We start from the raw sequence: 23,468 nt of genomic DNA on the forward strand, positions 1-23,468 counted from the left end.
AAATGTGATAAATAGGTGGATATTTGTGGCAAAATGATGGCTTATCCTCACCTCAGTGTACCTTTCATATCTATGCAAGAAGAGTAGATTAAATTCTTCCAGGGGAAAATCTATTGGCGTGAGACAGTCCACGTAATGAATGCACATGTTGCAAAGATAGAATGGGGAGGATATTTTAGGCTAATTTGCCTATTTGGATGGCACTATCTTCTTCCACAGAAGTCAGCAGAAAATTTGTCTTTGACCTCAGAGCACGAATTGGCACTGAAAGCCCATTGCTACTTTTTCCAGGCACAAAAATGTTAACCTCTGTATCCTGGCCAAACTCCAAAGTGGGTGATTACATTCTGCTGCTCTAATTTTTCCCTGCAGGCTCAACTAGATCTAGCATCATTTCCTGATGTGTAGTGTTACTGCGAACAATCAAGTCCCTTTTTGCAAGGTTATTGTTAACTTTCCTCCTTGCCTCCTAGTTTGTCTGCTTTGCCTTATCAGTTATAGCTTGTTTGAAGGTCAGAACTGTTTGGTTCTGGATCACAGCTTTTATTAAATTGAAGGACCATGAATATGTGCAGTGCTACAATGATAACAACATCTTTATATCACTTTTACTCTCATATCATATACATAGTGTAGCCTGGCTATAAGAGGAAATGAAATGTATTTTTTTCCCCAAGCACTCACAGTTGTATTTTTGTCAAATATCATGTCATGTTGGTCTTGAAAATCAAAAGTCAAAAACACAGCCCAAAATTACAGGGCATTCTGAGTGTGTTTAAAAATCAATTGACAATTTGCTTGTAAAATAACACATTGCTTAACTCTACATTGCATTAAAGCAATAATTTATTACACTTTAAAGAGATTATGATTTCCATGGCCATACAATGTAATTATTTTTGGAAGAAGTTTGCACATCATTGCTAGCAGAATTCATTTAATTCATACTTAGTATTGATCTGAGACATTACTTTTACTCTTAGAAAAAACATTCACTACAAATGTTAAGCAGCTCTGGCGTAACTGCTGATTTCACTTTGGCTTTATAAAGTTGTAACACTTGCACTCTGGATAGTCGCTTATTGAGTAACTTAAGCTAGTCAGAAATGTCAGTACTGAAATCACTTGGTATAAACACTTCTATCTAAAATAGAGGATGCAGTGCTCCTTCCTCCAGCACAGTCTCAAATAAAACAGCACTAAGTACAGTCTGGTGGATTACCCATATGGAGAAGTCACACAGGTTCTAGCTCTGGGGATGTGAATTGATTGCTTAGTCCCAGTACCACAGGGTTAAGTGAAATGCTATCACAGTAACTTACTATTAAGAGAAATGGTGATGGCTTAGATTAAGAAGATTTGTCTGTCTCTTCTAATTAAGCTTAGGTTCTTAAGAAGCTTTACTATCCTTTGAAGCTACAGAGACTAAAATTAGGACTCTGGTTCTGTTTAAAATGTCACTAGGTTGGTCCATAATCCTGTAGGGATTGCAGCAAGGGATCATTCTTTCAATGTTGTGATTCCTTGTTTGGGAGCTACTGAGCCAGCACAAGACCCCATGAATCAAAGTCTGAGTAGTCTATTAATCAGCAACAAGTTGGGCCTGCAGAACATTGTAATGCTCTTGCAGTGACCCCTTGAAGACTGCATAATAAACAGGAAGCTGGCAAAGAAATCAGCTGTAAGACACAGTAAATTCTACTGCAGGCAGAGAGCAAATGGTAGCAGTAAGTGGGTTGTGCACAGAGGGTGAAGAAATGATTAGGGGGGAAGATCTGTTTTCGGGCTGTAAGTGAAGTCATTTTACAGTGGCGTTTATAATCCTATACATGACAGTAGCATCCTAGGGTCTAGTGTCCTCACTTGGTGGTCTACAGACAATGTCAAAACCTCAAAGCAATAGATGGATCACTTCCAACTTTTCTCATTATGCCCCTATTTACACAGCACACAATGAACCTATGGAGCTCACTGTTACAGGGTAGTAACAGCAAAAGTGTAAATTAATTTCAAAAATTTTTAGAAAATGTTAAACTTGGATTCAGTTTTCCTTACAGATGTGTAGACCTAGAGCAGCTCTGCCTAGATTAGCAAATTGCAGAAATGTAAAACTGGTGAAGTAGAAAAATCAGAGCCATTTATGAAGAACAAAACCTTCTTTGACAATAGTTAGTATGATAAAATATTCAGAGAAAAAGAAACCTTGATACTTCAAGTCACAAGCCAGTTTCTAGTTGGCTGGGATTAGAAAAATACTTTTCCAATAGGGAAAACATTAAATTATGATTCACTACAGGATGCCTTTCTCTAAATGATCTGATGCTGCGCTGCAGCTGAGACAAAACAGGGAGTGTGTGGACCAACGTTCTTCTGCAATATGCCAGGTCTTACATACCTGTCAGATAAGACAGTGTGCTGGGAGCCACTAAATTGCTATTCAGCAGCTCACAGAGGGAATCATATTCTAATTTGGTTTAGTGAAACAAAGCAAGTTTATATGTATATTGGTATGGATGAACTGCAGGTTCTGAGTCTCAGGTATCTGACCAAGAAAAATCTCTCATCAATGAATCCAGTAAGAGTCTACAAAGCTTTTACTGATCAATCTGCTGAGCAATGAATGAAACTCAAATGATCTGTTGGGCTGTGTTTATAAACCTTTCATATTACAATGCATCTCTTTTGCTTTGCTGTTCTTTTTCTCTTAGATTAACTCTGTCATGTTTTTATAAAGAAGAGCATCCAATTAAGCAGCAAAATCAATGCTCTACCATTCAGATAACCACTCACAAAGTCTGAACAGTACATATTAATGAAGAATCTCCTGAGTAAAAACTATTTGCCCCACAGAATCTTGTGATTGGTTTCTAAAGATGAGAAAAAGGGCTCAAAAATATTACAGGAAGTCGCTTAGTTCAGTCCCCTTTATTTACTCTTACTCAGATTAAGATAGGGATGAATGATACCTACCTTTTGTGAACAAAGAAGCAGGGTGGTTCATAAAATATTTCTTATTGTGAGAGAAGGGTACAATTGTAATCAGTATGGCTTGCTTTGAGCAATTCAGTCTACTTTAGAGTGTCCAAAATCTGGTTTCTACTGCAGCAGGCATGAGCAGTTCTTGTGTGACACTGGCCGAGGTCCTGTGGGCAAAAGGAAGCCCTCTGGAGGAAGAAGAAATATGGGCACTATTGTACCTGGCCACAGTGCAGCTTCTGGAGGACCTTCACAAAGGTGAGGTGAAAAGTATCTTCTTATAGTCCTTACGGTTGGAAATTAAATCTTGAGTTATTTTAGCTCTTTTGAGGGTTTGGGGTTTTTTTGAGACAAAAAGCACTAATGGCAATAATAGCATATTGCTAATAAAAATGAGAAATCTTTCAGTGCTGCTGGGATTACATGCAGACTGCTCTGCCTACATAAGAGATCTTCACAGAGGGCTTTTTTTTTTTCCAAATTACACATCAGATATTAATTCATCTAAGTACAACTATAAATGGTGTAACAGGACAGAAGAGTCCTTCCTAAAGTCTGAATAACATACACACAGAAAGTGCAGTGCCAGCTAGGATCATGTCCTTCATGTACTGACAGTGCAGGACAGGCAAATCCACATGGCTCCTCATTCAGCTAGTGAGAGACTTTTATCCTGGATGATAATAATGTGACTTATCATAATGGCTAGGCAAGTCATCATGATGAATGCTTGCCAAGCAGGCCAGCTGTACAACAGAGCACAGCTGAGCAACCTGTCACATTTTGAGAACTGTTTATGACAACAGATATTCCTTTTGAGGGGACAATGGATGAGATGTGTTCTTACCTCATGAGCATGTAGAATCAAAATACAAAATACTGAAAACAATTGATATATAACCTCCTATAGCTGGAGGGGTGAACTTTTACTACCAACTAGTTTTTAATGGACTGGAACACTATAGCAGGTTGACTATACCATCAGTTCTCTATTATCTAGTGTAACAAGAGGATAGAACAGCTCAGACAAGACAGGCACCAGGAATGTGCAAAGGAGTGCAGCATAGATATACCCACCTGGATAGATTCAGCTCAGCTTAATTAACTCAGTGCCAGACACTAAGCTGACACAACGTTCTCCCGATCTCTTGTTTAAAAAGAGGAAAAAAAAAAAAGACAAGACTTGTTGGATGTCTGTTGAATTGAGATAATCAGCCTATATTCCCTATGCTGCATGAGATAAATTTACAGTATTATGATCAGAAGATGAAGAGTAAAACAAGAGGAAGTAGGGATGTAGGACCAAGCTGATCTATAGGTCAAGTGCAAGGCTGCTCAAACATGTCTTTAGAGACTCAAGTCCGGAAGTGATGCCAAGTTGGACTCATGCTGAAGCTGAATCCCCAGTGCTCCCATTTCTTAGAGGGCACCAAAGGTGAACTGCCTCTGCATAGCATCATCCCAGTTGACTAAGACATATCTCTGGCTCCACATCTCTTAATTACTGCCGCGTTTGTGCTGCACTGTGCTTGATGTAATAAATCCTGCTAGAACTGGTGATGGTCAGCACTACTTGCTATAGCAATATTTCCAATGTCTTTGTGCACTGACTGGTTAGGCAGGTATGCTCACTCATTGGCTGGCCAACATTACAGAAGGCCAGGTAATCTTGTTGAGGCTAAAGTACAAGCTGGCTACCTGTTTCTAAGCCAGAAAAATTTCCAAGCATGTGCTAGTTGTATTTGCTCACAATACTAGAGAAAATGGAGAAGGAGCAAAAGAGAAGGCTAGCTGATAATTTTAAGACCTTTAATTTTGTAAAGAAGTAAACGCCACAACTGTTGCAAATACCAGTGAGTACTGATTCTCTGGGTCCTCTGGCTGTACCAACCTCCTAGGTGTATATGAGTTCCCAGCTTAACATTTTACCCATTTTTACCATCCATTTTCCTGAGGTAAAGGTCACCATGCATAAGAACTAAGTAGCCATTTTTTAATATATAATTTTTAAATGCTAAAATACCAGAGCATTTAGGGCATGTTTCTGAGCTCTTCTCCTATGAAGATCTGAATGGTCTCTGTTCTCATGGTTTAGACTGAAGAGAGTGGTTCAGCAGCCAACACTTCTTACTTTTTTTTAAATTACCTATATTTCCAGGAACCCTATATCTAAATATTGCCATAGTTAATGCAGCTTTTCCCCTTTCTAAAGTAAACAGATTGATCTTAGATGCTTTTTGTCATGTCTTTTTAATGAATATTTTAATGAAATCACTTGGATGTCTTTGGTGAAATTCACTTAACGTATGTATGCAAGTGCGGTGTGTTTGCAGAAGACTGCACATCCTCATGCTTCCACTCCTGCTTCGGACCACTGGGACTGACCTCAGTGGATCTCTGCAGTGGTATTTTTTAAGAGTACCCAGCCCTTTACAAGGAGAATCCAGTCCATTACTGACATACCTTCAAATACAATTTTTCAGGGAACAGCAAGGGCAAGCTGTTCCCTAAGGGACAGGGAGCCCAGATCCAAGCATGGTTACAAAGGTGGCAGGGCAAGGGCTGTGCCAGCCAGGGCCCTATCCCACAGTACCCAAGTAAGGCGAGTAGGGCAGGTCTGGGGTTGACAGCTGAGAATCCAGACCACCACACAAGTTTGCGGTGACAAGGCAGGTCTGAGGTCAAGCTGGGAAGCTGCGTCAGAATCAGGTCTGGTGTGGGCAACCAGGGTCAGACAGCCTAACAATCCCCAGCCAAGTCCACAGTGACAAGGCAAGTCTAAGGACAGGCTGGGAAGTCAGTCTGCGTGTCAGGATCAATGAGGTCCACAGTCAGGCAAGGCATGGCTGTGGCTGAGCTGGAGACAGGCACTCCTACACCATACATTAGGCAGGGACTCAAGGCCCCAGGCTGAGCTTAACTGGAGCCTGGGATTATGGCCAGAGGTAGGGGGTAGGTCCCAAGTGAAGCTGGTCAGGGCCATTAAGGCCTAGTAGTGTCCTCAGGACCTTGTCAGGTTTAGGAGTCTACATTTATCATTTTGTTTGAAATATCACCTCTCTTTTAACAGAACTGACACTCAGACGGCAAGACTGAATGTGAATAATGCTAAAATATCATGGCTGTTCACATTACTGGTAGAATCTAGTCTAAGTTTTAGTTTGGATAGTTTTCATATTTGCATTCTGGTAAAAAAAAAAAACCCAAAGTTCAGGTTAGTTGGAAATGATGCTTCCACTTAAAAGCTTCATAGGTTATAGCACTGGGACTTGGGAAGTTTGTTTCTACTGCTACCTCAGTTTCTGTTGACTGACACAGTGTAGTCATCAAAGCTGGGCTCTGCATCAGTTTCTTCATCTGTACAATGGAAATAAAAAGATACTGACTCCTGGCACTGACTTTCTGGCAAAGTAACTTGGCTTTGCTAGATACAATACAGAGAAAGAGAGGTTACTAAAATGCAGAGCCACAGAGAAGAGATTTGTACCATGGTCATGTAACCTAATGGAAGCTAACTTAAGGTCTTTTGCAAATGCCAGCTTCAAAGTATTCATGCTTTATTGGAAGGAGTGTTCTACTCTTCTGATGGTCTCTTGTGTTCTGCTTAAAAAGATCTACCAAAAATGTCAAGATCTCCAGAATCTGCACATGGTATGTAATGCTGCCTTTCCTTAGGCTTCAGAAATCCACTGAAATCAATATATTGTTTATATGTGTGAAATGTTGTGAGAGGGAAATCAAGTCTTTAACCATCACTGAATTCCAGCTGACAAAATCAGCCAGGCATAAATGAGTATGATTCCACTGACTTCTGGGTACATCTCCAGGAAACTTCTGTGATGGGTTTGGCTATGCTGGTGAGATGCCAGCAATATGATTTTCTGAGCACAGTGATTTCAACATTAAGAACTCCATTATCTTCTTCAACATTTTTCAGACCCTGCCATCTGTATGATTTGTCCATGGTCAGTACTACTGTCTGCTGAAGGAAATTTGTCCTTCCAAAACAATGCATCTCAGGTGGAAGCTGTCCCTTTCAGTGCACCAGAATTGCTCCACAGGCAAAGTAAAAACCAGCACATTGGACTAACAAAGGTGAGATATATTACAAAATAAATCTAGACAGTACCTCATGAAGACAAGCTTGTGGGTTTTAATGCAGCATATCATGTATCTACTGTCAAACTCCATTTCTAATAACACTAAACAAATTAGGCTACAGTTAGAAAGATTTACATGTATCTTGCAGCTTGCCATTAGATGAGCATGCATGTCAACATCAAAATCAGTTTTGAACATCAGTCCGCAAGGTCTGCAAATATGTATTTTTGTAAAGGCCCACAGAAAGGAAGAATATTTCTATGAACATGGTGTTTGACCAGATATGGTAATTGTAATCCCAGAAGCAGCAGAACTGCAGTATCTATACAATCACAGAGTGGAAGCACTCCCAGGAAATCAGAAATATGTTCAGCTTTGTTAACAATTTACTTTTCTTCTCCCTGCCAAATAAGTCTCTCTGGCAAGAGAGTAAGATACAACACTCAGGTACCTAAAAGTTTTAAATACCACCAGGACCACATCAGTACATACTTCCCTTAGATGCTATGCAGAAATATGAAGCCTTGGAATAGATGGCCCTTACTCCAGTAATCCTCTTCCTGGACGTGACTGCTAGTCAGTCCCACAGGCAGGGGAGACCTTTAATTGCCAATGGGAAAGCTTCAAAACTAAGAAAGGAGTTCAAATTTCTTTTCCTACTCATGGCATCATTGGATAGAGGGCAGTCTGGCTTGGCCCCTCAAGCTGAACAATACTCATTGCATGCCATCTAGTCAATAAGCCAAGAGCCACTATTGTATTTTTATATATGTTTCCTCTTGTCTAGTGACCTGTTTGGCTTCTGCCATTTTGTGACCAAAGACACAAAAAGATGGTGTCTCTAGTATGAGGCTTTTCTATATTTAATGTTGACTTCATAAAGGGCTTCCTTTTCTGTTTTGACAGATGTTGGTGTATTCCTTAGGAATGACCCTCTATTGGTCAGCAGACTACCAGGTTCCTCCAAACCAGGCCAGTTACACAAACATTTTTCTTTTCTTTCATTCTGTCTTATATTGGTAGGTTCAAAGACAGAGAGGCATAATCTGAAGTCTCAGTAAGAGGGGCTTTATGTTTTGGACCACTAGAAAGAATTGGAAAGCTTGTGTCAAGGTCAAGACTTCACCAAAAATACAAGTTCATCCAAATCAGGAATTTAGTTAGGCCTCATCTTTACTTCCCCTTTTTTTTTTTTTCCTTTTTCTTCAAAACCCAGAATTGTTCCCATTAAGATAAATTGTACCTTGCTTTTAAGAGTGAAGATTATTTAATCCAAGACTGTAATAAGGAACAGGCTGCCCAGGGAAGGGGTTGAGTCACCATTCGTGATGTGTAGATGTGGCACTTAGGGACATGGTTTAGTGGTGGACTTGGCAGTGTTACGTTTATGGTTGGACTCGATGATCTTAAAGGTCTTTTCCAACCTAAATGATTGTATGATTCTATGAGTCTAAGACACAAAGGGCTAAAAGAAGAACATCATGTCGGCATGATCGTGGTGCTGTGCACACTTATGTGCTTTTTCAAAGAATGGGATGCTGGAATAAAACTAAATTACTCTCCTTATTTCTGAGCAAATTCTACCAGCATCTCTGCTAGCTGAAATTTTGCATTTATTGCTTACCCAGAATACTTTCAAAGATTTGTAGCACACATTTTGCTTCATTTCTATATCCATGCTTTTGATTGCATGTTTTTGAAGAGCACAAGCTTTTAGTAGATTTAACCCCCCTTTCGTGGGTATACATGGTCTAAGAGAAAAGGCTCTATAAGCTAAATGACTAAAATTTAAGTATCTGGTCTCTATGGCAACAGTTTTGGCTGGTATAACTCCTCACCTTTTTGAAGCTAATGCTGCCACATGTCTTACTTGCATGAATCTTTAAGATTCACAGTCTAATTAGCAAAGCTGTGGAGCAGATTGAGCCATTGTCTGTCACCAAGAAGCCCCTATACAGGCTGATGACCCTCCTTTAAGGGCCAGTTCCCTCCAAGGCTATCCTGGATCCCATTAGAGACTCTATTTAGTGCTGTTATGCTGCCTGTCTGGAATTTTCCTAAAGTCTAAAGGTATTCAGTGCCCATTTCTCACCCAGGGTGAAAGGCTTACAAAAATTCCTGGTCCCAGTTTATACAGGATTTCAGACCACTGGGAGATGTCATTTAACAGTACCTCCATTTTGACTCAGTCTCTCCAGCTGAGTGACCAACTACACACGCTCTTGCTGACACTGTGTGAAGATCTGCCACATAAAAGACTTTCTCCTGAATCAATTCTGGAAGCATGTGAGGCATATCAGAAGGAATCTGCTTCCTTACCAGCAGATGTCTACATAAAGAAAATGGTCCAGTTTGCTCTGGGAAGTGTCAGTGAGGTAGGTACTACTTGGTACTACTTTCATACTCTAATCATCTCCTTTGGTGAGAGAGGGGAGCAGCAACATGGGATACAAGTGAGCAATTGCCTGAAATTAATGCTTGTATGAATTAAGGAAGTGAGATTTGGTTCTAGACTTCTAAGCAGGAAATTGAGTGGGCATGTGTACAAGCAAATGAGGCAATGAAGCCATCTCTCACACCACTCTTACACTTCTGGGAAATTATACAAACCCAGCTTTTGCGCTTACAGTATCTTCATTTCTTTGGTTAATACTGAAAATTGTAACCTTTACAGAGACTTCATATTGGCCAAAGGAATGGACTTTACACAAAAGAAAAGATTTCCCCGTTGCCACTCTGGTTTCAGACTTTCTTTGTGAAATTCAAAGAAATCACATTTACATCATATTGAGAATTTCATTCATTGTCCTTGAGTGGAACTGAACATTTGCTGTGCAATCAAGCCTGACCACGTGAAGTCTTTAATACATGAGCACCTGAGTCTTTTTCAAGATTTGAAATATCAACAAACATTTTTTGTTGACAAGCTGAATGAAACTGGAAGAAAACACACTGCAAATACTTTTTTTTCTGTTTTCAACCAATATTCCTTACCATTTTTAGATGACCTTTTCCCTTGCACCCTCTGTTATTCTATTTCCCACTGTAACAATGTCCCCCCTTAAACACTGCTAGCATGAGAGCATGAAGCCATCAAAACTCAATCCTGCTTTGTGTTAATCTGAGAAGATGAAGTTGCTTATACCAAGCAAATCAGCAGCCTCTGACAAGCAGAGGGCAAGGATCACTTCAGCATGAGAGTCTGAAGTCCACGTATCATATGACATTGACTTGCAGTACTACTGTCTTCTAGGCAGAGCGAGTAGTCACTGAAGACAGCACAGCCTCTCAGCTTAACAGAAGTCATGTGATAAGGAAAAGACTGCATGAGAAAATATCGGACACCTCACCGCTGTCCTCCCAGATGAATTTTCACCAAGGTAAAGAAAGACTTAAAATCTGAACTACCTCATAAGGATACAGCCAGCCTTTTCTGAGTCTTTCCCAAGCCAGGTGAATTGTTTAATTTCATGCTGTAGTGATTACATGTAGTGTTGGATAGGATATTTACTGCTTTACATATAAATGACCTCATAATGGAAAGACTCAGGCAAGTCAGCAAGGTTTCTGTTCCTTATTTCCTCAAAGGACAGTAGTCTGAGGGCTGTGAAGCAATGATAACAAATCAGCTTGCACAGATTTGACTCTTCAACCACTTTGCATAAAACCTGTGCATAAAAAACCCCAAAAAACTTTCAAAACTGCTTTTGTACTTTGTATACTCCAGTGGATTTTTGAAGGTAAAGAGTGGGATTCTGTGAAGTTATCCTCTTGCCATTAAGGAATATATATTCATCCTTCCTATTTGATTGCTCAAGCAAAGATTTGTGGTTTCTTTTTTATTTTAGTTCTGTTTTTCTATTCAAGAGATGTTTTATAAATTCACACATGGATTGCTGGAGTGATTTCAAGACACAAGGCCAAATCCTGCTCACTATATAAATAAACCAGCATACACTAATTCCACATTTCATTTAACTAAGATCAAGATTTTATTATCTCTCAGAGTAATTCTCTGACTGTAAGTAAGTGTGGACTTCAGGTTCAGATAGTTCTTTTTTCTAGTCTTTTTATTGTACTGTTCACTTCAACAGAAATCTCTGATTTTGGGGCAAGGGGAAGTTTGGCCCAAGCTATGCAGGGTTTTTTTGAATATGCTTAACATTAGGCATATGAACAATCCAATTCCTATTCAGCAAATCACATATACGTTCCATTAACTTCAGCTAGAATTAAACACACGCTTAAATACCTGTGGAATATTTCTATTAGGTATTACTGGTCATAAGAAAAGGAGATTCTTTTGAAAACATACAGACAAAACACCCCTCAAATTGTATTGGCTCACTCACTCAAAAACTGAGCTTATAGATTCACACTTGCATAAGCTGGTGAAAACTATGCTGCTGCCAAAAGGGATGGTCCCATCTTCAACCCCCTATTAGCCGCAAATTCCTGCCATTTCCCTTCTACTGGATCTAGTGATTATGTATGTGAGGTGATCTCTCTGTTTTCTAGGGATTCAGGTCACATGGCTTACACTTGCTGAAGGACTTCAGTGAAACAGGGTGTTGATTACATTAAGAACATGTGAGCCACAATTTTCAAGGCAGAATTTCATTTCTTTCCTTTTTTTTTAAATTAAAAATGATCACCTTCAAAGCCTCTGGAAAAAGACAAGAGGCAATGCAACCAAAGTAAAGTTAGGGTGCAACAGAAATATGTACTTCCTAATGACTTAGGATAACCCCTTAATGGAATTTCTGCAGCTGACTCTAGCAGTGGATTGTGGTTGGGTGCTGTCCACCCTGCACACAGAAAGAATACTTTACAGCTGAAGGTTTTGGGCCTCAGAATATAAGGAAGGAGAACTTTGCAGGTTATCTGCACTTTGCAAGCTTTCAGTTAAACATGTAGAATAGAATTAATATATTAGATTTGGTTTATTTGGAATGGTTGTGGACAACTATGAGAACTATTTTGGGTTAGAATAAGATTATGAAATTAATAGAATGAAGTTACCAAACTTTCCTCGGTCCTTAAGGAATCAAAGTCAGGGTTAGAAGACAGACAGACATGGACTATATAAAAAATAGTCAAGCCAAATGGTATTTACGTTACCATGCAGATACAATGATTTATAATTGAAGTATGTGATTCAATATGTTTCCTTTCTGTTTTCAGACAAAGGGTCCAGATTAATGAATTATAGTCGGTCAACAGAAGACTACAGACAACTCTCTGTGGACTACAGTGACTCTAACAGTATTTCTGAAAGTACGTCTTTGATACTGTCTAACAGAGGACACAGGAGAGGTAAGATTTTCCTGAAAGATTATGTTTATGAATTATGAGACTACCCATGTAGGTCAGGTGATAGGTGCTCCCATGCACTTCTGGTTACATGACTAGGGAGGTATAGTTGTGCTAAGCTGCAGAGAAGAAAGATCCTTTTATACTTGATTCCTTTTTACTTGTGTCCTACTGTAAAGCTATATATTCCTTGGTTACCATGCAGCAGCATCACCTCTTTCTTTCTTTATGCCCCTTTTGCCAGGTGAAGCTGTTCAGCAGATCACAGACAAAGCCTGACAGCATGTTTCTAGCACATGGGGTCTTGAAACAGATGAGAAACAGCGGAGCTACCCCACAGATGCATATGATAGGCAATGTCAATATGACAGCACTGAAATCAGTTGAATCTATGAATAATACCTAAGACTTGAATGGTGGGGATTCATGTTTCTTCGAGCCCATTCAAAACCAAAGGGACTAATTCTAAAATGTAGAGGAAAACAACAACCAAACAACCCTTTGTTTTCTTTTCATTTTTGTCCTAAAACCATTGTGCATTTCCTGCTCAGTGTGTTGCTGTCATTGTGCTAAATTCCAGGTTGCAATGCTGCTCTTCTGATTTACTTTGTCTGCAGACACCGGAGTTGGAATTTTAGCTCCACTTTCAATCCTTCTATGGCAGGAACAGCATGAAAGAAACTGTTTGGGAGAGGACTGATTCAGTGAAGACACTCTGGTAGACATCAGTCAGGGTCCCTCCCAAGCCACTTAAATCACAGTGTAGGGGGATACTATGAAGCAAAGATGGGAATTCAGCAGGAAGGGGAGTACTGCTGTGCATATGTATCTTCACGTTTAAACTGGAATCTGAGCTAGGGACACCTAGGCAGGACATTCACACTGCCTAAGAGCAAAAAGTTCCTGTTGCCAAATGTCATCAACATCTCCTAAAAAAACAAGCTTACCATGCCAGCTCCTCATTCTCAGACTCCTGCTCATTTCTATTCTCCATTCCACAGTTACCCACCCTCCCATCTGCTTTCAACTGTTTTTTTCCATCCTGCCTGGGGCACTTCTCCTGAGCTTCCAGACCCAGAGGTGGAAGTTTACTTCTGTACTTCAGAGTTTACTTCCTCCCTCTATAAGCCTCAATGAGAAATGAAGTACTAGGTCCTCCCATGGCATGGATTCAAATGTGCTCTGTAAGCATGTGTGGGTTTTTTATCCCAGAAATTTCTTCCCTAAGGCAATAACCCTAGTGTCCACTACATCAGTTAGGATGCAACAAGGTATGCACACCAACTGGTTAGATCACTGATGCCATAAATAACAGAAAACTGCTGAGTAGTCCTTGCTTCTTTTCACTGGGGAGCATTAATTTGGGTTTATGATATCCAGCTGCTGACTGTCATGAAATTCATAGGAACATATTATCCACACTCTTCCAAATTTGAAAGGTTGAAAATTTACTAGGCAAAAATAAAAGGCATAGAACATGATCTCAAGGGACTAATTTCCCTAGGAAGAGTGGCAAAAAAAAAAAAGGGTGCCCACTGCATTATCACAAGTCTGCCAAGAGATAATTCACAGAGAGAAAGCGAATGTATCCTGGGAAAAAAAACCAAACATGTAATAGCCTCTCAGCCCCAAGCCTTAGCCCCAAAGATGAGGAAGGCAAGGTTTCTCATACAACTGCTGTTGATACTCTACTCCTGAAAGGCGCTTTTCTGAAGCTCCAGACTTGCAATCAATATCAGCAGCAATAAAAACCTGAGATTGCAGCTGCTCCCTATGTGACACATAGATATCAGTCACATACCTAGTGGCACATAGTGAAGTTAAACTCAGGAGCATATTTTGTAAATAATTTTTAAAAAAATTTTGGTCATAAACTTGACAAAGGCTCATTCCAGTGAATTTGTGCATGTCTCAGTCTCCACTGAAACATTGGTAGCTGTTCGTACACAGCATTTTGTAAGACAATACTCTAAAAATACAGGAGAAAACATAGAATGTGAGAGCTTGTTTGCTGCAGACATTATTTCATGAGATAATGCATTAGAAAAATGCATTCTCTGAAAAGAAATACTACCATCTAGTAGAACACCATTATCAAGGGAGATCAATATCTCTATCCAGTCTGTACTTTAGAAGCTCATTTAACATATAATAAATTAATCATCTACAGGATCAACTTCTTTGAAGGCCACATGTTGCTTAAACATCAGGAATGTGTTGGATTTGTGATCAAAGCATGGCAGTCTGGGCACTGAAACTAGCCGACTTGTCCCACTGCCATAACAGCTGACACAGAAAAACTAAGGGGAATTTTCTGTGCTTGTCCAAGTATATTTATACAATTATGTGAAACCTATAGTGTAAGCAGAGAATTTTGCAAGGCTTTCTCATTAAAAAGCATGTCATTTCAGAACACAGGACTGAATTTCTAGTAACTAGCCCTGAGTATTTGGCTTATCTCAAATCTCACATTTTTCACTACCATCTGCAGCTTGAAAAAATATGTTTATGCATATTTTAGCAATGTGACTGTAGATTTTTTAGGTTTTAAAATTTCAGTTGGTGGTTGGTACACTAGAATTCAATTTCATGTTTTCATGTTGGAATTCAGAGTGAGGTCTCAGGTTGTAGTTCGTGGATATTTTATCTGGAGAAAAAGCTGACCTAAATGATTGCTTCCACATAGTTCAGCTTATCACCTTTATCATTCTGCCTAGGTAATAGTTTGATATGCAATTCTTCAAATAAGATCAATGAAATGATCCAAGTGGAGAAAAATTTAACCTTCCCACCCTTCCCTAAAGGATTTAAAATATTTCTGAGAAGAAATGTTTATGGAACTACAAATTGCATAACCCTTTCTGGTTCTATCTCTAAATTTCAGCCTTCATATATTTGGACAAAGCAATGCCTATTATTTCTGTAGCAGCAGAGATGACTGAAGGTGAAAAATTGTACAAATCTTATTTGCTGATGACTCACAAACCATCCTATATTCCCACCAGATTTTTATGTTGTAAAAACATTCACAATATATTCAATGTAGCAAATAACCAGTGGAATATTTACAAACAGTTTTAATTTCAGTGATTTTTTTTATCCTACTCTGATTAAGCCAGAGAAGTTTCATGGCTTCCCCCCCCCCAATCTTATGCCTGGAAATAGAAGAACAAAGAATACTAGAGGTAATTTCTGAAGAGCAAAAGCTGTTTCACAAATTACTCCCATACATATGGAAATAATAGCCATTGTAACTACACAGCTATTTTCCAAATTACATTCACGTGAAGGGTTATGAAGAGGAAGTAACAATAACTAGAGAACTGGGAAAACTACTGGCATGGTATACTCTTAGCCTTATCAAATAGCCATTTATCATGCCCAAGCAAGGACACAAGAGAGGGAGTAGCCAATCTAAATTTCTTGTTGTAGTTGTCCCAAGATCTGATGCTGAGAGCTGCTACAGTTGCTTCAATTGTGAAATTTCCTTTATTCATTTCAGGGAGAGTTCCACAAACACACAGGTCATGGGACCCCACCCTTAGTGGGTCAAGGACACAAAGTAGCTACAAGCTCTTCATAAACAGGTAATCAAAACTCATATTCCTAAAAGATGGAAGCTGTTTTATTGCCAAGTGAAGCAGACACCTAGTGTGGCACTGTCATTATCAGAGAGTGCCTGGATTGCCATCTGAACCTGTTTTGGTAATAGATACTGTTTATGTAGAATTAAAGTGCACCTAGGCTCGGTTTGGCTCAAAGGGAAACAGTCCAAATACTCTAGTGAAACGGAGGTTGGCCCCTGAACAATCCATACAAAACAAGCACATTGAAGTTTTCCACCTTCACTCTTTACCACTGTGTCCTGCCAGATGTCACTGGCCTCCTGGAACAGCTGCCCCTAGTGTGTCTCCATCAGAATCAGACAGGTAAGCAGCAATAGCTCGCTGTGACTGAAACAACTGGGAAGCAGCTCCACAGAGAGTGTAGAAGGGAAAAACCTGTTCAGAAGGTATGAACAGTCATTGCTTTCACTGGCAATGCATTCTGCAGAGTCTGTATTTGTCTACATTCAGATTTTGGATCTGGTCTGGCCTTGCTGTCACATTAGCAGAGGCCTGATGTGTTCTGGAGTGGTTATGACAGACCATGTATATGATCCATCATTTTCAGTCGATTATTTGCATTTCCATCTCAGTTCTTAGAGGCTGATTTGTCTCACTTGTGTTGGCCATATCCAGCCTTGCACTGCCACTTTACTGAAGAGTCATAGGTAACCCAGGGACACAACACAAGCAGTAAAGACCTCTGCTCTGTCATGAGGATTAGCCTTATTTCAGCCATGGCACGTACAGCAGCCCTGTAGACATAGACAAGGAAAGCTGAGAATTGTACAACTGATACTAACTCCTTTTCCAAAGCTAGGGAAACACCACTGCTGCCAAACAAAATTTTTCTGGACTGGGTGTTAGCATAGTGGAGCTGTAATCATGGCTGTTTCCAAATGAAGAAGAGATCTAAGTACTGTTAGCCTCTAGGCACCACAAGGACCAGAATCCCATACTTAAGCACCATGTAATCCCTACAGACATCCCATTTAAATTGAGTTCTTGACCCAGTTAAACAGGAGTTTCTTCTTTTAACCATGACATGAGCAATTCAGGCCCACAGGAAATGCTGCATTTAGATCAACTTCCAATTAAATGTATCCCAAGTAAACAGTTTGAACTTCCTGGTAAATCAGCCATGATAATCTGAGCCACGTGATATAACCCAGTACACTTCTAAACCTGCAGTAAGACAGAACTACAAACAGGTTGCAGGATAGTGGCAGCTTTTGTGAAGAAAGAAGTCTCTGTCTACCTGTCTAACTACACACACATACATATATATGCGTGTGTATATATATATGCATCACACACCTGGCAATGATACCAGCAACAGAATATTTATTTCCTGAGTATTTTGGAAAAATTGCCACACCTCTGACCACCAACCTGGGTATCATCTTGATATCCTTGATCTAAAATCATGCTGCCAAGAAACCATTCCCCTCCTTCACTGAAAGATGAACTCTCTTCTCCAGATTTCCAGCAAGCTGTTTCCCATAGAACTTCAGGACTGTAAACCCCACTTTTGGTTGTAAGCATCTGCAACTGAATTTCTACCAAGGTTACCATCCTATTATAAGTACCATGAAAACCGTGGAGTCGGAAATAATTATTTTGGAAACCACCAATTTCCCATATAGGAGGACAACCAACACAAAACTTAGTGACGGGTTTACTATCTACAAAGCTTACTAATATAATCATGCTCACTTCTGTAAGCAGTCCAACTGACATAATTTACATATCATAAAGTTAAGCTTGTCAGTATATGCAGGGCTATGGCCTACATATAAAGAAGACACAGCTGTCAAGTCTGACATCTCTCACCTCGCAGGACTAATAACAGGAAGTCTTTTCCACAGGAAAAGAAAGTCTTCTTAATACAGCATCTTGGGTTTTGAGATAGTAGTATTTTTATATCCACAAAAGTCATTTCAGGTAATTTTTAGGCATATTTCTTAGTTAAATGTTGATCTTTATGAGGCTGCATTGATAGAAACAAAAATATCCAGATATCTTTAGGGACAGAGGAATGTAAACTAGGATAGAATACAATAGAATAGAATAAAATAAAACAGAACAGAACAGAACAGAATAGTTCAGTTGGAAGAGACCTGCAACACTCATCTAGTCCAACTGCCTGACTACTTCAGGGCTGACCAAAAGTTAAAGCATGTTATTAAGGGCATGTCCAAATGCCTCTTAAACACTGACAGGCTTGGGGCATCAACCATCTCTCTAGGGAGACTGTTCCAGTCTTTGGCCACCCTCTCAGTAAAGAAATGCTTCCTAATATCAAGTCTGAACCTCCCCAACACAGCTTTGAACCATTCCCACGTGTCCTGTCACTGGATACCAAGGAGAAGAGATCAGCAACTACTCCAGTAACTTCGTTAAAAACCTTTTGAAACTCCCTGAATAGTTCCCTGAAGCAACTCTGCAAGATGCAAAAGAAAAGGATAAAACTTTGGGATAACAAAAAAGCTTCCATGTGACTTTGGCATTTGTTAAAAATGTAATTAACAAATATCCACCTCAACAAAACCTTTCCTTCTGTACCACATAATAACTTTTTCCTCATTGATAAGAGTATGTATTATATTTTAAGTTTATTCTAAGCATACATGTTTCTTCTTGTGTGGAAAACACCCTTACTTTATGGGTTAAAAGTATAGTATAAAGAGAGCTTTCTGATCTGAGATTTCACACATCTTTCTCTTAATTAAATTCAAAATTACCTCAGTTCCCTAAGACATTAATTTATTCTAATGAATTATTATTCAAATAATTTAGTTCCCATTCCTGGAAAATTCTGAATAATGTAACAACAAATGCTTTTTTGCTTCAGAAAGTAAGAAATGAGGAGTTGACTTCATCCTGTAGAATTCCCAGAAAGGCACGGGGCTAAATTCTTTGCCTGGTGGCTTCACCAGACATAAACCAGCTAGATCTGGCTCTCCAAATGAAAAAAAAAAAAAAAAGACTGTTATTGAATTAAAGCAGAGTTTAGATTTATTTATAAAGGGCTTCAGTAATATTATCCCTGTTGAATTGTTTTTCTTTTTCTGTAAAGAAACGTATAATAACTGATAACTGACATTGCCCTGGATTTCATAATATTCTGCCAGTCAATGTACCTTAAGCTCTTTGTCCTTGAGTCTGTGTTGGTTTGATTGCATGTTATATCTATTGCTCACCATGACATTTTCTTTGAAGGTCGGTCAGCGCTGTAGAAGAAATCCCCGGTGGAACTCAGAACAGCAGACAGAACCTGCTAAGTTTAGGTTCCACCTTCTCTGTGTCTACAAAGGACTACACAGCAGCTGCTGCATCACAGAAATGTTTGTTCCACAGGAAGGAAAAGGTGACTAATGAAAAACATATAAGCTGATTTCAAAATGTAAATGTCACTAAAGAGAAACCTTGCATCCAGTTGTCATTCACCAGTGACATGCGTATTAGCTACTGAGTCATTTCATTAGATGAGTATTCTAAATTGACAGACTCCAAATTAGGCATGATCCAGTGTGAAAACTCAGAACTGAAGGCAGTGAAAGCTCTTGTCCATAAAGACTAAGCAAAAGCTTATAACCAAACCCTCTCTGACCTACATGTGTGATTTCTGCAAGCATCAAACACCACATAGACTGTTTTCGTCAACCACTTTGTCAGGAGTTTCAGAACAGCAAAAACATTTACAGAGACACTGAACCCAAAGACTTGCTGGTCAACGGTGCTCAAAGGACTTAGTTAATTTTTTTTTTTACAGTGTATACCTGGACAGAAAGCATAGGTTAGCAGCGAGTGTGCCAAACCAATAGTTCACCTAAGGGTCTATTTCTAGTTGCTGATTTGTTGTAGGATTCTCTTAAATGGGAAGGATAATGGGTTTTTTGGCAGTTGGATCACAAAAATCCAGAAATAACTGAATCACAGAAAACTCCACAATGCTGCTGCTCATGGAGCTTTCTGTTGTGGAAGTAGAAGGGACAGGTTTCAGGCTGGTGGGTCCTTTTACCTGTTCCCAGTTCCAAAGCTCAAGACTGACCAGTTGCAGAAATTCAATCAAGAGTTTCAGTTAGATACTTCAGAAAATTATCTTTTTATATATAAATTGAATTTTAAATTTTGTTAATATGATTTTTGCTGGGATAATAATTAAGCTCCTCAGAAAGAGTCCAGCAACTATTACAACAAAGTGCTAGTCCCTCTTTATATGTGATACCAAACTGCATTGTCTGTTGGCAGGACAATACTAGTATTATGAAAAAACCCATAAATTTTCTCAAAAAAAGATCTAAATGGGTCAAGGTACTAAGTCATGGAGAATGATTGGCAGGATCCACATCTTACCACTTGCAAACATTTAGTTATTTCTGTCTGCTTCAAGGATCTAAAAGCATAGGTGAATCTGAAAAAAAAACCCAACAATACGCACAATTTTTTGAGGTGGATGCTCAGCAAGAAGAAAAGCATCTTGTGTTGTTAAAGTTTGTTGAAGTTAAAGCAAAAGAATACAATGTCTGCTAATAAGAAATATCCGTCAACCTTCATTACAGGGAAGAAAGCAGCTCTGCATTTTAGTCTGGTTCCCTATGGAAGCTAGGCTTATGAAATCACAGTGGTGTGTATGTATGTGTGTACATGTCTGTGACTGTCCTCATAGTAATTTGGGAATCAAATGGGAAAAGGTCTCAGAAGAAATTAAGTTTCTGTAAGTGTTATGAAAATAGGTGCCTTGCAAAGGATATGGATCTTGGTTAAGTGCCTTTACAGAAGAAAAGACTTCAGCATGAGCTTACCCCTAATTAGACCCCAGAGAGTCCACACAAGAGAGACCCCAAACAGAAAGAAGTCTTCAGTCAGCATTTGCACCTTATTAGACACTGAAGTCAATTAGCTACAGCATACAGATCAACAGAAATGGGTTTCATTGGTACTGGTGTTTGAGATCTTCATTACTTTAAGGAGACATTTATTAAATTTCTAAATTGCCTCCTTACAGTTTTCAGGTCCAGAATTTATTATTTTGTCTAGTGAACCACCAGTGACCTTACAGCTGCCTGGATCAATTGTGGTAAGTATGAACATATAGAAATTAGAACTAATCTAGTGACCTTTTAGTTGGGGCTCTTTGTAAGCTGCATCTGAGTCCCAACCCAGTATTCTTGCCATGTCTTCCTCCCAGGTTAAGTTAGGGTTCCTGCAGAGGTATTGAGACTTGAAAGGAGATCATTTAATTCTCAGTCCTATGTAGTTATTTCTGTTGGTGTGAAAATAGCTTAATTTATCCTTGTCAGCTAAGAATGCTCACTTTAGCACAAGACTTTTGAGATGAAGATTATACAGCACATACGCAATGTGACATCTAGTGCCAATGTCTTGGACTCCTCCAGTTTGCAGGTACATCCTCTACCTTTCATTAAGATAAGGTAAAAGGCTGACAGCATACAGCAGTAAAAATGAGGGCAAAGAAAATTTGGAATTACCCTCAAATCTAGAATAACCCTGGTGATTGTAGAGTCTGAGTATGCTCAGCTGTTTTGTTGGGATTCCCTGGGGTTTTTTAAAAATTAGAAATGTTTGGGATATTAATTTATGAGAAGGGAGGCAGGAAACAGCATAGTCTTGTGACCAATTCTATCAGGTTATGCAGAGACAGGAGAGTTGGTGGCCTCAGTAATAAAATGCTGTGGAACTTGCATTGCTTGATTTGACACTCATTCTTCATTCTTTTTTACATGTTCTTAGACTAAAAAAGGGAAATCCTATTTGTCCCAAAGGGATCTCAATGTGATTCTACTCAACGGGCAGTGCCTTGAGGTACAATGTGACATCAAGTCCAAGGCAAGAGATGTTTTCAATACCGTGGTGGCGTATGCAAACTTGGTGGAACATTTCTACTTTGGCTTGGCTTACCTGAAAGGTAATGAGACACAGCTAACTACAATAACAGTTGTCTCCCTCAGTGCCTCCATAGTCAATTTATTAATGAATTCCAGTAAGCTCCTTTAAGATCCTGAGAGGAAAGCACAGCCAAAGCTTAAGCAAAAGTAAGGTACATTGGTTTAAACTGTACTGCGCTGATGTAAAGCATATCTACCCTAGGACTGTGCCTCAGCACAGCCATACTGTTACTGGCTGATATTCCTATGCAGAAAAGGCTGTATCCCAGCCTTGCACTGGAATAATACTGAGCCATGTAGCTCCAGCAGAAATTCCAGGAAGCACTGTACTGAGGAAGGCTGACTGCCTTTGTTCCTAGATATAAGTTGGAGTACAGGCTTAGCTATTTTGTCTACAAGACCCACATCTCCCTAGCCCATTTCTGATGGCAAGCACGGCTGAGGCACTAGGAAGAAGCATACCTTGTGTGTAGAGCGTGAGGATTACAATGGGGTGCAGAACCTGAATTCTGAGCAGAATGCAAGCCCCATCAATTCTTAAGGGATTCCATAGATACCACACCAATCCAGCATCTAACAATTGTACTCCTAAATTACACACTAAGTATTATCCTAAGTTCTCCATCAAAGAAGCAATACGTTAAACCATGACACAGAGAAGTAGATCTCAACTGACATCCATGATCCATTTTATTTTTTATGGCTAGTGATGCATTGAATGAAGACAGCAGAGCTTTGAGCCACTGAACTATCTCCAGACTTATCACAGAACCACAAATTCTCATTTCAGGTAAAGAATTCTTCTTTTTGGATGAGGAGACCAAACTCTACAAAGTAGCCCCAGATGGCTGGAATGACCAACCCAAGAAGAAAACCTCCATCATTAATTTCACACTCTTTCTAAGGATAAAATTCTTTGTCAACCACTTTAATGTTATCCAGTAAGTACATGGTTCTGCTGACAGCAGGAAAAACAGTAGCATTTAGGGTGACTGTTCAAGGCTCCTCCTGTGTTCCTAAACCCTTTTGTGTTCCAGGCATGGCTTGACAAGGCATCAGTTTTACCTGCAGCTTCGTAAAGATATTTTGGAGGAGCGATTATATTGCAATGATGAGACTGCCCTGAAACTCGGCGCTTTGGCTTTACAGGCAGAGTTTGGCAATTATGTTTCTGAGGTGTGGATAAATAATACAATATTTCTCAGAGGTCTCTCTCAACAGCTTTTGCAGCTTTTGTTTGTCACAGAGTTTAATAAAGAAATGTGAATAGCACATAATTTCAGCTAAGTGCTTCGGTAATCACATTTCAGTTATAATTTAAAAAATTACAAAATTTGCCTGATTAATGAGTAGTAATAAGCCAGATGAATTTGGCAGGAAATATGGCAGAGTGATGAAAGACTCTTGGTCTTTCATAATTGATAACACAGCCCAGAAACTCCAGAAAATCTGTAGAAAATTTCCAACATAGGCAGAGCTTGGATATGCAGAGGGCCTTAAAGAGATTAGAAAACATGGAAGAGAAAAATAAATACACACTCCAGAATTCACAGCTATTTTG

General features: G+C 39.3%; 1 protein-coding gene across 1 annotated transcript in view; it reads left to right on the forward strand.

Annotated features, from left to right (window-relative positions):
* The first annotated feature begins 3,110 nt into the window (after positions 1–3,110).
* The window catches only part of FRMPD2 (FERM and PDZ domain containing 2), a 65,925-nt gene continuing 45,567 nt past the window's right edge, over positions 3,111–23,468 (forward strand). Inside the window, exons 1-11 of the mRNA XM_010563523.1 lie at positions 3,111–3,234; positions 6,914–7,071; positions 7,984–8,049; positions 9,267–9,456; positions 10,335–10,457; positions 12,262–12,393; positions 20,392–20,522; positions 21,007–21,078; positions 21,753–21,927; positions 22,698–22,848; positions 22,945–23,083. Of these exons, the coding sequence (XP_010561825.1) occupies positions 3,111–3,234; positions 6,914–7,071; positions 7,984–8,049; positions 9,267–9,456; positions 10,335–10,457; positions 12,262–12,393; positions 20,392–20,522; positions 21,007–21,078; positions 21,753–21,927; positions 22,698–22,848; positions 22,945–23,083 (1,461 nt within the window). The remainder of the gene's footprint in view (positions 3,235–6,913; positions 7,072–7,983; positions 8,050–9,266; positions 9,457–10,334; positions 10,458–12,261; positions 12,394–20,391; positions 20,523–21,006; positions 21,079–21,752; positions 21,928–22,697; positions 22,849–22,944; positions 23,084–23,468) is intronic.

The sequence above is a fragment of the Haliaeetus leucocephalus genome, unplaced genomic scaffold, assembly GCF_000737465.1.
Source record: "Haliaeetus leucocephalus isolate CR32 unplaced genomic scaffold, Haliaeetus_leucocephalus-4.0 Scaffold168, whole genome shotgun sequence".
Taxonomy (NCBI): Eukaryota; Metazoa; Chordata; class Aves; order Accipitriformes; family Accipitridae; genus Haliaeetus; species Haliaeetus leucocephalus.